This window comes from Rhinolophus sinicus, chromosome 11 (genome assembly GCF_057876585.1).
Source record: "Rhinolophus sinicus isolate RSI-liver-muscle chromosome 11, RSI-T2T, whole genome shotgun sequence".
In the NCBI taxonomy this organism is placed as follows: domain Eukaryota; kingdom Metazoa; phylum Chordata; class Mammalia; order Chiroptera; family Rhinolophidae; genus Rhinolophus; species Rhinolophus sinicus.
In genome coordinates, this window is record NC_142511.1 from 25,653,024 (window position 1) to 25,667,711 (window position 14,688).

Sequence of the window (14,688 nt, forward strand, 5' to 3'; positions counted from 1 at the left end):
ATGCTCACAGCCAAGATGGAGATGCAGATATAAACAAGCCCTGGAATGACAATGCAGAGCAGAAAATACCATCAAAGGGCTGAGAACAGGGTGCTGTGGGAGCAAGGGTCATGGCAGCATCAGGACTTGGGGCCCACTCTCTCCCACAGCAAGCTCCTTCACCCCCACCGTCCCATCTGTTTCTTTGTTTTTGTAGTCTTTATTTCTGGCTTTCTTTTCTTCGCTTTCCCAATATAGAGTCTTGGGGAAAATTCCACCCTTGTTTCAGTTGGACTAGGGATAGAGGGAATTGTCCACTCTTCAGCCAGGACAGCCAGGTTCCTGGAGAGTTCAGGTGTAGACAGTAGAGGACACAAGGGCTGTCTGGAGATAGGCCTTCGAAAAACATGTGACACCCGGGCAGGGAATGGTGACAAGTAAGACCTGAGCTAGGCTGAGATGGCTGTGTGCTCCCATACCCTCTCTCCAGATTTCTCCTCTCTTCTGACTGGAGGGGAACGCTGTGAACCACATTTCTCTTTCCTGACCCAAGGTGCTTTGATGAGCTAGGACCCCAGAGTTAGAAGTGAGAGTGTGTGTAAAATCCCCCCTCATTCCTTTTTCCCCTCATACCACCACACACACAACCCTCTTACTGATTCCTCTTTTCCTGGGCCTCCAGCACTGTGTTCATTAATTCAACAAATATTTATTGAACTCCCACTATGTGCTAGGCGCTTGAGATATATTGGTGGAGAAAGACAGTTATTTCAAAAGGTTGCATAGACACCAGGTGTGTGTGTTTGTGTGTGTGTGTGTGTGTGTGCTCACATGTCTGCGTGTATGAATACGTGTGTGCAGGTTAGAAAAACAGGAAGAGGAAGAATGTTAGGAGTTAAGCTCAGGAGTCAAACAGCTTGTTTTTGAATCTGGAAGCTACCGTTTGCTAGCCAGATGGCTTTGAGAATGTGGACTCATCTCTCTGGGCCTCCTTCTCCCATCTGCAGAACAGGTAACAATCGTTCTCCCCTGTAGATTGTTGTGAGGACTGTAAGCAGGTGTGTACAGAGTGCTCAGAGCAGAGCCCAGCACAGAAGAGGTGTTCAGTAAATATTAGTGAGTGTTGGTGCTTCCTCCTCACCTCGCTCAGAGCTGGGTATAGACCAGGGGTGTCCAAACTTTTTTCAACATTTTTCACCAAGGGCCATATGCGGTAAAATACACAAACAGCCGGGACACTCACTCGAAGTGAAGTACGTATTGCCTCACCTGATTTATTTAAGTAAACTAAATATATTTTTGGAATTTGCTGCGGGCCAATTAAAAATGGATTGCGGGCCGCAGTTTGGACACCCCTGGTATAGACAAACTCGTAAATGACCTGTTCTCCAAATTTATCTCTTGCTCTACTTCAGTGATTCAGAGACAGCCACCTGGCATTAACCACCTCCTGCCCTCTGAGGTTCATCAACAACATGCAGCCCGAAAACCTCTGTCTAGCCAAATCACTGCCATCTTCTGCCCTTGATGGATCCCCGCCCCCTACCCCAGGCTGCCTGCTTGGGGAAGACATATCAGCTGAGGGGTTGCCTCAGCTCATGCCACCCTCCAGACATATGTCTGTGCCATCAGCTCCCTCTTAACTGGCTGGAAATGGAGAAGGATGTGGGGGGTGCATCTGGGGTAGAGCTCAAATACTTAACACTATGGGACTGGGGAACAAGGGACTTGTCAGTAGAGGGAGGATGAGGGGATTCCAGCTCAGAGGGTTCCATCCATGGCATTCTAGAGTGGGTGGCAGCTGGCACTAATCCTGGGCATGGAAATGGCAGGGCCTCCTCATGAGTCAGGACCAGGTTATGCCAAGACCAACAGTGGCATTGTGGCTCCTCTTTTCTTTATCAGCTATGCCACACTCTGGGTAAAAGATTTGAGAACTTGTGCTAGGCCAGGGCAAGAGGAGGGCTCAGGGAGTACACACACACACACACACACACACACACACACACACACACACACACAAACAAGATACCAGGACAGTGCAGGTGCCTAGGTAGGAAGGAAGGTGGGAATTGTGCATGTGGGGGGTGTGTGTGTGTGTGTGTGTGTGTACTTTTGGCTCTGTGGTTCTGTGAGTGTGTTTGGGCATGCATGATGTCTATGTGTTTATCTTGGTATGCACCTGGGCCCCTGAGCGTGCAGCTGTTTCAGTGCATCACTGTGTGAGGTGGTTGTCAGGGTGAAGGAAGGTTTTTGCTCTACCTCTGCTTTGTTTCTTTGCTTGAGCCTCTCAACAAGGCAGCAGAGAGAATGTTCCCTTTTGGGAGGATGGGGAAATATAGCTCATCATGGCAGTATGGGTCAAGGCTTTATAAACACACACAAATCACAGGACATTCTTATGTGAGATCCTTAGCTCCCACAAAGCTGGGCTTTACACACATTTGAAAGAGAGAGAGCTGAATACTATGTGTATGTTTGCAGCATTTCTATGTTTAATGTCTGGTGGGCATGTGTGCTTGTTTCTTTGACATATTTGTCATTCTGTCTCTAAGACGCTGTCTATGTCAATAGCTGGGTGTCTATTTGTTCGTGCTGGGTCCATGTCTGCCTTTAAGAAGCCATATAACACAGGTTAGAAGCAGAGGCTCCTCCACACGCAGACAATCCTAGGTTCAAATTCAAGTTTGGATACTAACTAATCCATTAATATTGCACACGTTCCTAAAATTTTGTATACCTCAGTTTCTTCCCATGGATAATAATAGCATTGAACTCACAAGGTTCTGGTGAGGATTAAATAAGATCATGTTATGAAACTGGCACAGGTCCGACTACATTGACGAGCCTGTTTTTGAATGTGGCTGTCTGAGAACCATGTCTCATGGTGTGACATCTCCGCCACATGATAAACTGCTTTAGGGCAGAGCATGGGTCTTTATTATCTGTAATGATACTCATGGACACCACAGTGCCACCTTGGTGCCTGTACATATGTCATCTTGAGGAGAAATTATTAAATAAGCATGTGAAACACAAACCTGATCTCTGATGTATGCCCACACCTGGTGGCACATGGAGGGCAAGAAGGAAGCAGGTGATGGCAGTGATGACAGGCCCCATGGTCACTATACACCCCTCACTCACGTTTCTGCGATACCAGGCTTCCTCCCTCCCTCATGTCTCAGACTGACCTAAAGCTCTTGGACCTAAAGCACCTTCCTCCTTTCTCTGCTCACCCCACCACAAGTCTCAGCCATGGTGCTGGTTTAGCCCGAGTGGTTTTTTAAACGGGCCAGATGGACAGGGTACAGGAGTGCTCTCCAGTCTGTACCACATATCCCTCCTTGGCAGCATGTGTGTTTGTTGTTTGCGTGTCTGTGCATCGCTCTGTTGGGTGTGTGTGTGTGACGTCTTTCTGTTTGAAGTTCCTGTGTTATCTGGGGTACATATGGCTGCCTGTATGTGTGACAAGCCTCGTGCCTGGGGCTTGCTTTCCTCCCCCCAGTTTTCTAAGTTACATAAGCATCTAAGGGAGACTCGGGCCTGGGCTATGGGCTCCCCCTGCTGGCGGCCTCTGGAACTCACCGTCTGGACAGGAGCACCGGTAAGAAGCTGCGGTTTCCCCAGGTTTCATCCGCGCTGGAGACACCAGCGCTGCCCTCAATACAAACCCGCCCCCAGCTCCCTAAGTGTCCCCTCTCATTCAGACTGGGGGTTGGTCATTACTTCCTTATGGTGTGTCTCCCTGAAGGCAGGGGACCATGCTGGATTTACCACTTATCTCCAGGGATCAGCTCCAGGTCTGGCCCCATCAGTATTTGTTGAATGAATGAGTTTATAGGGTGGAGAGGCTTGGGTAGGGAGAAAATGGGGTGTGGGAAAATTGGGGGCTTTGGGAACAAATCGGCCTGAGCTCCTCATACGTTGGCCATTTAAAAGCTATGTGGCCTTGGGCAAAATGGTTACCGCCTCTGAACCTCAGGCTTCTCATCTGTTAAATGACCTGGCAAAATATGCTGCAATAATATCTAGAAATATCTAGAAATAATATCTGTGGACAAAAAGGGGGCCATACACTAAACCCGACAAGCTCTGGGGGATGCCAAAATGGGAACCCCTACAAACTCAGAGACTGAAAGTAACCACATAGGATGGTCTGAACATAAAAATTCATAATTAAAAGTGGGTCATGGTGGTAGTCACACTCTAGGCTTGTAGCTTCCTTGACAAATGTCAATCCTTAACTTACATGAGCCTGCCTATTGTCTTTTTGCATCTAAGATAACATACCTTTGAAATGTCAGTGTAATCTTCTTTTCTAGACCCCTCAGGGTACAACCACTGTACCAGAGCACTAGACCACAGAACCCCTCACTGTTATCTTGTTCCCCACATACCATCTCTATGTGCTGTAAATGTTAATTATTAACTATCCTGTACCCACCAATGTAAAAGAAGTATCTCTCTGTTTTACTTTTTATCCAATTTCAGAGATTTCCCAGCTTTGCTTTCTCCCATGCCCTTAATCTGCCACCAGTGGATTTCATGTAATCCTCCTTATGTCTCCTCCTTTGATTCTAATGTATAAAAAATAAGCTGTAAAACTGCCATTCTCGGGAGCATTTTCTCAATCCATTGAGATTTTGCTTCCAGTTATCAGTTTGGCTCAAATAAACTCATAAAAAATCTCTACAGGTTTGGACGTTTCTTATGTTGACTTATCCAGAGGGCCTTATCCTGTAGGCCTCCCATAAATGGCATCTATGATGTGGAAGAGGAGGACCAGCAATATCTCTCAAGCACCAGCAAGGCATTAAAGCCGCTCCACTTCCAAATAAAGGGAGTGGTTTCCCTTCAAGAACTTCCTTGTGCCTTTCAGTTTTCACTCAACTTGGCCTGTGCATAGATTTAGGTGAAATGGATCTGGGGGAATCAGGGTGTGCATATGTCAGAGTGGGCAGAAAGCAGCACCCGCTGCACTGCTCCTGGGCCCCCCAGGAAGTATTGGCGGGGAGGGCTGGACCTCTGATTTTGCTTGAGGGTCCCCAGCATTCTACCTCAGAGTTTCTCTGGTCTGTCTTTGAATGTGGCTTCAACTGAACACCTCCTCTGAGCTGGGCACTGTACCAGTAGGAAGCCCAAGAAGGTCTGGTCTGACCTGTGCCACTTGCCCTCTCAGGGTCTGTTTCCTCCTCTGCGAAAGGGGGAGGGGAATGACTGGGAGGGTGGGGGGAAGAATGGGGGCAGGTTGGGGGTTAGATAGTGAAGATGCTAGATTAGTTCTGGGGTCACCTCCCAACGAGGGTCACTATGACACCCTTAGCTTTGCAGACCTAGCTTCCCTTATCCCCATTCTGGCCCCACCCTTTGTGCCCCGCCATTCCCCACCTTTTCCTTAGTGGGGAAGAGACAGAGCCCCAAGAGAAGAGGACTCTTCCATTCTCACACTTCCAGGGCAGGCCCCACCCATTCCCAGTACAGAGTGAAGTCCATCTCTCTTCACTGAAAATAGAGACTCCTTCACTCACCACAGGCTCACCCTCTCAAGTCTAAACTAAACCTCTTGGCAAGCAGTTTAAATAACAATTTAAAAACAGCAAGAGTACCCTACTGTGTTTCCCCGAAAATAAGACCTAGCCGGACAATCAGCTCTAATGCATCTTTTGGAGCAAAAATTAATATAAGACCCCATCTTATTTTACTATAAGACTGGATATAAGACATAATATAATATAATGTAATATAATATTACAATGCAATATAATACCGGGTCTTATATAATATGAGACCGGGTCCAATATTAATTTTTGCTCCAAAAGATGCATTAGAGCTGATTGTCTGGCTAGGTCTTATTTTCGGGGACACACGGGTAGCTCCTACTCCGTGTTATCCTGTGCCAGGCACCTTATGTACGTTATCTCAATTAACTCTCACAAAAACCCTTTAGGGTGGATGTCATCCCACCTCAATTTGCCAACAACAAAACTGGAGTAGAAGAAGGTTAAGCAACCTAGACCAGGATCACCAACCAGGAAGTGACGGTGCCCAGCCGGCCCACCCTCCCAACCCACTTCCCCTAGTTCTGCCCCAAGGGGGTGGCAAACAGGTCTCCAGTGACTTTCTGGGCTCTGAAGCGCCCTTCTGCCCAGATTCTGCGCGACGGGAACTCATGGTTCCCGCCCATGCCCACTTCAGCGGCGTTTGCAGCGAGGCCTAGCGGCCCAGAGCAAATAACTGAATTCTAAATGTGTGGCCACAGTCACCTCACTGACCCTAGAGCTCCTGTACCCAAGTCTCATAGAAAGGCTAGCAGGTGTGGGATTGGGATTCACTCCGTTACGCCAGGGGTGGGGATTTGGCTGAGCCCAGGTGTTGCCACCCTGCGCGGGTTGGGGAGGGCGCGGAGCCCGAGCCCAAGTCTAGGATCGGGTTCAGAGCGGAGTCCAGTATCGGGCTGAGGCCAGGAGGGCAGGACCAGGATCGAGGTGGGCGGGGCAGATGCCGCGGCCCAGGACCCCTGGGGGAGCCAGAAACAGGAGTGGGGTCGGGGCTGGGGCCAAAGTCCGCGGAGTCGGGAACGGGGGCGGACCGAGGTCCAGCACCCGGAACTTGGGCGGGGCCAGGGTCGGGAGGGGTGGAGGCGGGGTTGGGGACTGGGACGGGACCCGGGCGGGGCCGGCAGCCTGAGGCCGGGGCAGGGGCGGAGCCTGGGCAGGGCGGGGCGGGAAAGATTTCCTGAGTCGCTGAGGAGGGAGGGAAATCAGTGGGAGGAGGAGAGACAGGACTCCGCTGCTTCGGCTCGGCTCAGCTCTACTGGAAGAACCCACGCCTCGCGGCTCTGCTTTACGCCCTCCACCCGGGCATGCGCCCCCCGAGCATCTGGCAGCCCAGAGCCCGCGCCGCCCCCCGGAACCTCCCGAGAGTCGGCTGCGCAGGATGGGTGCCCTCGGTCCCACGCCGCCGCCGCCGCTGCTGCTGCTGCTGCTAATGCTAGGTAAGCCTGGCCCCCGCCTTAGCCTTCAGCCCTGCCCGGCAGGTGCCTGCCATCTTCCCTAGCATTTCGGAGCCCTTCGCAACCCCTACTCTGTCAGCGGCGCCTCCAGATCACCCAGCCAGCCTGGGGGGGGGGGGTGAAGTCTCTTCAGCTGTAGGCCCCAGGCTGGGGCACAGTGAGCACCCATCGAGGTGCTGCCCCAGGGACTGCCAGGCCTCCGGGAAGGTCAGACCCCATTTCTCAGCAAGCACACCTACATCCTAAGGTCGCTGCGCCCAAATGCTGCGACTCCTCTCTGCCTCACACTAAGCTTCAGGCCCAGCCTGGGGTGCCCGCCCTGCGTGGGCAGTGCCTGCGGGCCTTCAGAATTGCCGGAGTTGGCTGGAGGCCCGGTTGCCGGTTCTGCTCACGATCTTTGAAGTAAGTCTCCCCTGATTGCATCCCGCCCCCCCACACACACACCTCATCCTCTGAGGTTGGGCGCTGTTCCCTCTCTCACTCCCCATCTCTGACCTGGGCTGGGTCCTTCTTTGCCCCACCTGCCCTCTCCCAGATGGCACTTGGCTCTGTACCCTATTTCCCCGAAGATAAGACCTAACCGCAAAATTAGCCCTAGCATGATTTTTCAGGATGACATCCCCTGAACATAAGCCCGCATGCCTCTTTTGGAGCAAAAATTAATATAAGACCCAGTCTTATTTTCGGGGAAACACGGTAGCTTCCCACCAGTTGTCACACCACCTTAGTCCCAGCTTCCCTGCCTGGGGAGAAACCAGGCTCCATGGAGACTGAGCTGGGATTTCCAAACGCCCTGTTTCTGTCATGGTGGGTGTTCATGGTGGCGTGTCCTGGGTCTGTTGCATGGATGCATGACGGCAGTGACTATGGGACTGATTTTGGCATAAACTGGAGGGCTCCCTATAGGAGATGGTCTAGAAAGGAGTGTGGCATCAAGACAGGGAGACTGCCTGTACAGATGATCAGGAGACTGAAGCCCTTAAAATAAGAGCGTGGCGAGGGGGATGAGGGTGAAGGTGGGGGTAGTCTGTCTGCCAGGATTTGTAGCTGCTATAATCTAGGCTTAGGCTGATGTAGTCCCAGCCCCCTTTTCTAGACCAGAGTTCTACAGCGGCACCAGCAGAGTCCCTGTGGGACTAGAATGAGTCCTCTCCTTGGGGCCCTGGGCAGGAGGCAGAAGGATGTCAGAGGGACCAGTTGCCTAGCATTTGGCCTATTTTCCCCACTGGGCAGTGTGGAGCAGAGAGGAGCTCATGGGAGATGGGTAAGTGTGATGCACAGAGATAGAAGAGCCTGCCGAAATTGGGGGACACTTATATTTATTTCAAAGATGAGGAAAATGGTATAACTTGCCCAGAGAATGCATCTCGTGAGTGTTGGGATTAGGATTTGAACTCAGATCTGTCTGACTACAAAGCAAGTCTCTCTGTTCTCCCTTCCCTCTCTGCTAACACAGAGGAGGGGACCTGGCTGAAGAGAGAACTGCTGGGCAGCTGGTTTCCTAAGGCAGTAGGGGTGACTTTCTCATGAGATCTCCAAGCATCAGCAGTTGTGGAGCCAGGAAGGTGGGAGGGGGCCCTTCAGAGTGGAGTCAGCCTGATGGTTGGGGAAGGTGGAGGCCCTGGAGGAAGGTGTCAGCTCAGTCATCTTTGTCAGCACCCTGATTATGAAGTGCTCTCAGGCAGAGCCCTCCTGAGTCACACTCACTATCTGAATGGAAGCTCTTATCTCTCCTCAGTATGGAAACTGAGGCCTGGGAAAGGAAGGGATGGATCTAGGCCATATAACTGGGGATAGGAATGGGACAGACTCCCAGCCTGTGCTCTAACCAAGTGACCACAGTTCCCCTCATGACTCAGCCACAGGAGGAAGGACAAGGAGCTGGGCTCAGGTGGGAGAATCGAGAGGAGGGAGCGCTTCTGAAAGACAGTGATTGAGCACAAACTCGGGGTTTTCTTCTAGCCCCTGGGGACAGGCTGTCGGGGTGCCCCTGGGAGTGACATTCTGTTTGGTGAGATCATCTCCTCAGGCCTCACTCGCCTTGGCGCTCCCTATCGTCCTCTCTGGCTTTGTCCCTCCGCAGGGATATGTGGAACCATCTAACGACAGTAGGATCTTGGCCAAAACAGTGTGCTTCTCTTGCCTTACCTTTCTCATCTGTAAAATGGAGGCAGGGCTCTGTCCCAGGCCTCGTTACACTCTGGGGTTCTGTGATATTATCTAGTGGGGATAGGAGAGAAGCTGAGCCCTCCAAACTGCCAGAGTATCTGCTGGGGCAGGCTGGGGCCTAGAGGAGAGAAAGAAGACAAGGGGCAGCTGGGGATTTTGTGCTTCCCTACAGAAAAGGAACCATATGTAAATAAAGGCTTTTGTTGGGGGTAAGGCGGGGCATTGGGCATCAGCTGGGCTAGCCTGGAAGATTGGCAGGCACTGGGGGGAAGGGATCTTCTGCCTCCAGAGGCCAGAGCAGAGCCTGGTTCTTGCCCCATAAGCCTCAGCTGCCTCAGCAGTCCGGTGGGGTAGGAGAAGCAGTGAGCTCATGGCACAGCTGGAGGGAGGAGGGCATTGTGTGGTGAGAAATGACATTGTCTGTGCCCTGTCCAGCTTGGGCCACTGGCTCCATTGTCTGGAGTCCCCTGGCCCAGGTGACACAGCTAAGCCAACTAGCCCTTCTGAGCAAGATTTTGCCAGCTCCTCTCAAACAAGGGAGGGGAATATGTGGTCTCAGAATCCCTTAGCTAGAAGGCTCCATTGACCAGGCCAGAATGGGAACCACAGACATGATACTGGAGGTTGGGAGGAGGGAATCAAGTTACAGCTGGAATCAGAAAATGGTTACAACAGGAAAAAGATGTTCTTTCTGTTTCTGGCCTGTCAGAAATGGCATATTTCTGGGTTCTGAGGTAAACCGGGCTCTGTACCATCTCTTTGAGACCTAGGTGTCTTACCTGCCAGCATCCTTACCCTATTCTCAGAACTCTGCCCAAGCTGCATACCAACTTTCTCCAGATTTCCTTTCCTTTCAGGGGCAGGGGTCAATAATGGTGCTGGTAGTGGGGGGATGGATGCAATGGGAACCAAGGATCCCCAACTTCTTCTCTCTTTCCCTACAGGAGTCCGGTGCTGTGCCCGAGAGGTGCTGGTCCCCGAGGGGCCACTGTACCGCGTGGCTGGCACAGCTGTCTCCATCTCCTGCAATGTCACTGGCTATGAGGGACTTGACCAGCAGGACTTTGAGTGGTTCCTGTACAGGCCCGAGGCCCCAGAGGCTGCACTGGGCATTGTCAGTACCAGGGATAGCCACTTCTCCTATGCTGTGTTTGGGCCCCGCGTGGCAGCTGGTGAGGTACAGGTGCAACGTCTGCAGGGTGATGCTGTGGTGCTTAAGATCAGCCGCCTGCAGGCCCAGGATGCTGGCGTTTATGAGTGCTACACACCCTCCACTGATGCCCACTACCTGGGCAGCTACAGCGGCAAGGTGGAACTGAGAGGTACTAGACCCTAGGAAAGGGGAGGGCCACCCCCCACAGAAAAGGCAGAAAGTCAGGGCCAGGAGGAACCTATAACCACCCCTCAGATTTTGCTGCTGAGGAACCTGAGGCCCAAAGAGGTTAAGACTTGCACAGTCACCCAACAAGTTAGTGACTGGTCTGGGTCTCTAAACCATTCTAGCGCACGGCTCTTCTTATTCTATGAAGCTACCTCCTGGGAGAGCAGAAGTGTCCTTAAGCTGTCTGGTCCCCTCTCCATTCCCTGATAGGGTGAATCGACTCCATTCCTGGAGATTCCAGGATCCAGATTTGGGGGAGGTGGGGAAAAAGCAGAGGTATGGTAAGAGGAGTGACACCATGTGACATTCTTGCTCTCTTATTTCTCTTCTGAGAAGAAAGACAGAACCACTTTTTGAGCATTTCAAACAGGTCAGTCCCAAACATAAGGATGAAGGTGATGGGCTGGTTCTATGAAATTCAACAAGTACTTATTGAATGCCTGTTATGGGCCCAGCACTGTCCTTGGCACCACTGGGTTACAGCAGAAATAATGCACCATAAAATCTTCACCCTGTAGGAGCTCACTGTCTATTTAGAGAAATAGGTTGTACATAGGAAACAGTAGCTCCCAGCCCTCCCTCACTCCAGCTGTTCTCTCCAGTTCTTCCAGATGGGCTACAGGTGTCTGCTACCTCCCCAGGGCCCCGAGGCCGCCAGGCCCCGACTTCTCCCCCTCGCCTAACAGTGCACGAGGGGCAGGAGCTGGCACTGGGCTGCCTGGCACGGTCAAGCACGCAGAAGCATACACACCTGGCGGTGTCCTTTGGACGAGCCATGCCTGAGGCGCCGGTGGTGCAAGGGACTCTGCAGGAAGTGGTGGGACTCCGGCCTGACCTGGCTGTGGAGGCTGGTGCTCCCTATGCTGAGCGGCTAGCTGTAGGGGAGCTGCGGCTTGGCAAGGAGGGGGCTGAGCGGTACCGCATGGTGGTGGGGGGCGCCCAGGCCGAGGATGCTGGCACCTACCACTGTACTGCCACCGAGTGGATTCAGGATCCTGATGGCAGTTGGGCCCAGATTGCGGAGAAGAGAGCTGTCCTGGCCCATGTGGATGTGCAGACACTGTGTGAGTATAGGAGCTGGGAGCCGTGGTATCTCTGGGTACTTGGGGTACCAGATGGTCATAAACCAGGGAGCCCACCTTCACTAGAGTGAGCAGTCCTGTTAGCATCACTTCCCGCTATACCACCCATGACAGTTTTTTCTGCTCAGAGTTGGGTATGGAGGTAGGAGGGCCATGGCTGAGGGGAGTGTTGGGCCCCTGGGTATAGGAGATGGTCAGACCACGCAAGAATCAGATGGGTGGCCTCAAAGTTGCTGCTGTCAAGCAAACTACAGTTGGGGAGTAAGGTGCCCCTCCTGCCTCCGTGATAACCTTTCCCCCTCCTTTGTTTCAGCCAGCCAGCTGGCAGTGGCCGTGGGGCCTGGTGAACGTCGGATTGGCCCAGGGGAGCCCTTGGAACTGCTGTGCAATGTGTCAGGGGCACTACCCTCACCAGGCCGTCATGCTGCGTACTCTGTGGGCTGGGAGATGGCACCTGCAGGGGCACCTGGGCCTGGCCACCTGGTAGCCCAGTTGGACACAGAGGGTGTGGGCAGCCTGGGCCCTGGCTATGAGGGCCGGCACATTGCCATGGAGAAGGTGGCATCCAGAACCTATCGGCTACGGCTGGAGGCTGCCCGGCCTAGTGATGCAGGCACCTACCGCTGCCTTGCCAAGGCCTACATCCGGGGGTCTGGGGCCCGGCTTCGTGAAGCAGCCAGTGCCCGCTCCCGGCCCCTCCCAGTGCACGTGCGGGAGGAAGGTGAGAGGATTCGTAGAACCTTTTCCTTCTGTTTCTATGCCTCTCTCCCTCTCCATCAGCTGCCTCCATCCCTCAGTCTCATACTCTTCTTCTAAGATTGTGGGAACACCTTGAGTTTCCTGGGGTGTTGCTTGGACAGCGGTCCTGACCCCATGCTCCCTCAACCTTGCATCTCCATGGCCTTTGTTGTACAGGTGTGGTGCTGGAGGCTGTGGCGTGGCTGGCAGGAGGCACAGTGTACCGCGGGGAGACCGCCTCCCTGCTCTGCAACATCTCTGTGCGGGGTGGGCCCCCAGGGCTGCGGCTAGCCACCAGCTGGTGGGTGGAGCGACCTGAGGATGGGGAGCTGAGCTCGGCCTCTGCCCAGCTGGTGGGTGGCGTGGGCCAGGATGGTGTGGCAGAGCTGGGGGTCCGGCCTGGAGGAAGCCCTATCAGCGTGGAGCTTGTGGGGCCCCGAAGCCACCGGCTGAGACTACACAGCTTGGGGCCTGAAGATGAAGGCGTGTACCACTGTGCCCCCAGCGCCTGGGTGCAGCATGCCGACTATAGCTGGTACCAGGCAGGCAGTGCCCGCTCAGGGCCTGTCACAGTCTACCCCTACACGCATGGTGAGTGACTCCTATCCTCCCCTCTTCACTTACCGCCTTCCTCCAGCCCCATCTCTTATTCTCTTTCCATCTGATCCTCCTGCTAGTGTCCCCTCTTTCTCTCTGCATCACTTCACACGAAGAGTCTTGAAAATCCAGCTTTCAGCCCCCTAGTGCCCATCTGTCCCAGGGTTCTTGGTAGATTTTTGACTTGAATGCAGAGAGGGCAGGGAGTGGGCCGGATAGAGCTGTCTGTGAATGGGGAGGAGGTGGGTGCAGACAACTTGATAGAGAAGGTGCTGGGACTCCAGTGGGAGAGTGGGTGGAGGGAATCATCTCTCACCTAGCCCTGGGCACCCTGTTCGTGCCCCTGCTGGTGGGGGCAGGGGTTGTCCTAGTCACGCAGCCATCCTCTCTCACCTAGCCCTGGACACCCTGTTCGTGCCCCTGCTGGTGGGTGCAGCGGTTGCTCTAGTCACCGGCGCCACTGTCCTTGGTACCATCACCTGCTGCTTCATGAAGAGGTTGAGAAAACAGTGATTCCTCACCCCCCCGCCCCAACCCAGGTGAGGGAAAAGAACTCCCAGCCTTGCCTTCCTAAGTCCTGAGATGAGCTGCTTGCTCCCCAGCCCCACCTGGAGGACGAGCCAGCTCACAGTTCTGCAGGACCTTGTAGGTGAGTGAGGGCTGTGACGGAGCCCCACTCAGGGCTCTTAGCTCACTCCATGCTCTCTCTCCAGTTCGCACAGGTCTTGACTGTCTTTCAGCCCAGCTCCAAGCCCACCTCCGGTTGCCTGGACACTCTGTCCCTCTGTGCTACCTTCCTGTAATTTATTTGACCTACTCCCGCCCAGAGTGGGGGGCATGGCCTCCATTCCCTACTCCGTTCCTGACTCCTCCCTCCGGCCTTCTGTTCTTGATCTCACACCCAGCCTGAAGGGAGGCTTTCCCTGTCCTACAACTAGTTTTTCTAAAATGTGAATAAACTTGTTTTATAAAATCCAGGGCTGCTTGTCTTCCCTACCATAAGGCTGTAAGAAGCTGGGGGTTGTGGCACTATTCTGGATGCCCCAAGCCTCTGTCCACCACAAACCCCATCTGGCCTCTGTGGGCCGTGCACCCACCCCAGGAGGGGACACCTGGATTCCATCTGCTACCTGAGCTGTCAGTGTCGAACCAGTTCTTGTTAGGACTTCTACTCGGAGAGGGGAGCACAGAAAGGGGGGGTCCTCACTCCCAGGTTCTCCCACGTTACAGGGCACAGGCTTCCAGCAGTGCCCTTTTCTGAGTTCCCTGTACTACGCCCTGTCATTCTGCTGGTCCAGCTTGTCTTGGACATAAATCCTACCACCAGCCCTGGGGCCTCAGTCTTTTTCTTCCTGATCTTCATTATTCTGTCTGACAGCAGCAGGATAGAAGCCCCAGAACACAGCGCCTGGATGGCGGGTAAGTCAGGGGAGGCCTGTGTGCCCACAGAACCCCTGCATACACCACCCCTACCCAGGCCTTGCCTCACCCCTCTGCGTAAGAATTCTCTGATCTTAGAATTCTTACTGCATTACACCTTAAGAGGCACTCAGTTTACCTCTTTTAATTCATTTATTTAAACACTTATCGAGCATTACTAGTTTGCTACTGTTATTTTTAAAGATGGGGAGAGTGAGGCCCAGAGAAGTGAGTCATAGAGCTAATTAGTGACAGTGTCACAACTAGAACCCAGGTCTCCTGACTCCTTGCACTGTATGCAGTAGTAC

The 14,688-nt window shown here is 53.2% G+C and overlaps 1 protein-coding gene across 3 annotated transcripts; it reads left to right on the plus strand.

Annotated features, from left to right (window-relative positions):
• The first annotated feature begins 6,540 nt into the window (after positions 1–6,540).
• IGSF8 (immunoglobulin superfamily member 8) lies at positions 6,541–13,938 on the plus strand. Of its 3 annotated transcripts, XM_088801810.1 has the most exons (10): positions 6,719–6,976; positions 7,287–7,396; positions 8,091–8,258; positions 8,957–9,005; positions 10,108–10,485; positions 11,147–11,608; positions 11,940–12,347; positions 12,542–12,955; positions 13,359–13,500; positions 13,675–13,938. In XM_088801810.1, the coding sequence occupies exons 1-9, from the start codon at positions 6,919–6,921 to the stop codon at positions 13,472–13,474; spliced, it is 2,163 nt and encodes a 720-aa protein (XP_088657936.1). In that variant the 5' UTR covers positions 6,719–6,918; the 3' UTR covers positions 13,475–13,500; positions 13,675–13,938. The 3 variants fall into 3 exon arrangements, with proteins under 3 accessions (XP_019571992.2, XP_088657936.1, XP_088657935.1); XM_019716433.3 differs by lacking the exons at positions 7,287–7,396; positions 8,091–8,258; positions 8,957–9,005 and having other exon boundaries at positions 6,541–6,976; XM_088801809.1 differs by lacking the exons at positions 6,719–6,976; positions 7,287–7,396; positions 8,957–9,005 and having other exon boundaries at positions 8,133–8,258.
• Positions 13,939–14,688: the final 750 nt, after the last annotated feature.

Coding starts and splice junctions, on each gene's coding strand:
- IGSF8 (XM_088801810.1), top strand. CDS start 6,919: ATGGGTGCCCTCGGTCCCACGCCGCCGCCGCCGCTGCTGCTGCTGCTG. Junction 8,259..8,956: donor GAGGAGCTCATGGGAGATGG/GTAAGTGTGATG, acceptor GTTTTCTTCTAG/CCCCTGGGGACAGGCTGTCG. Junction 12,348..12,541: donor AGTGCACGTGCGGGAGGAAG/GTGAGAGGATTC, acceptor TTTGTTGTACAG/GTGTGGTGCTGGAGGCTGTG.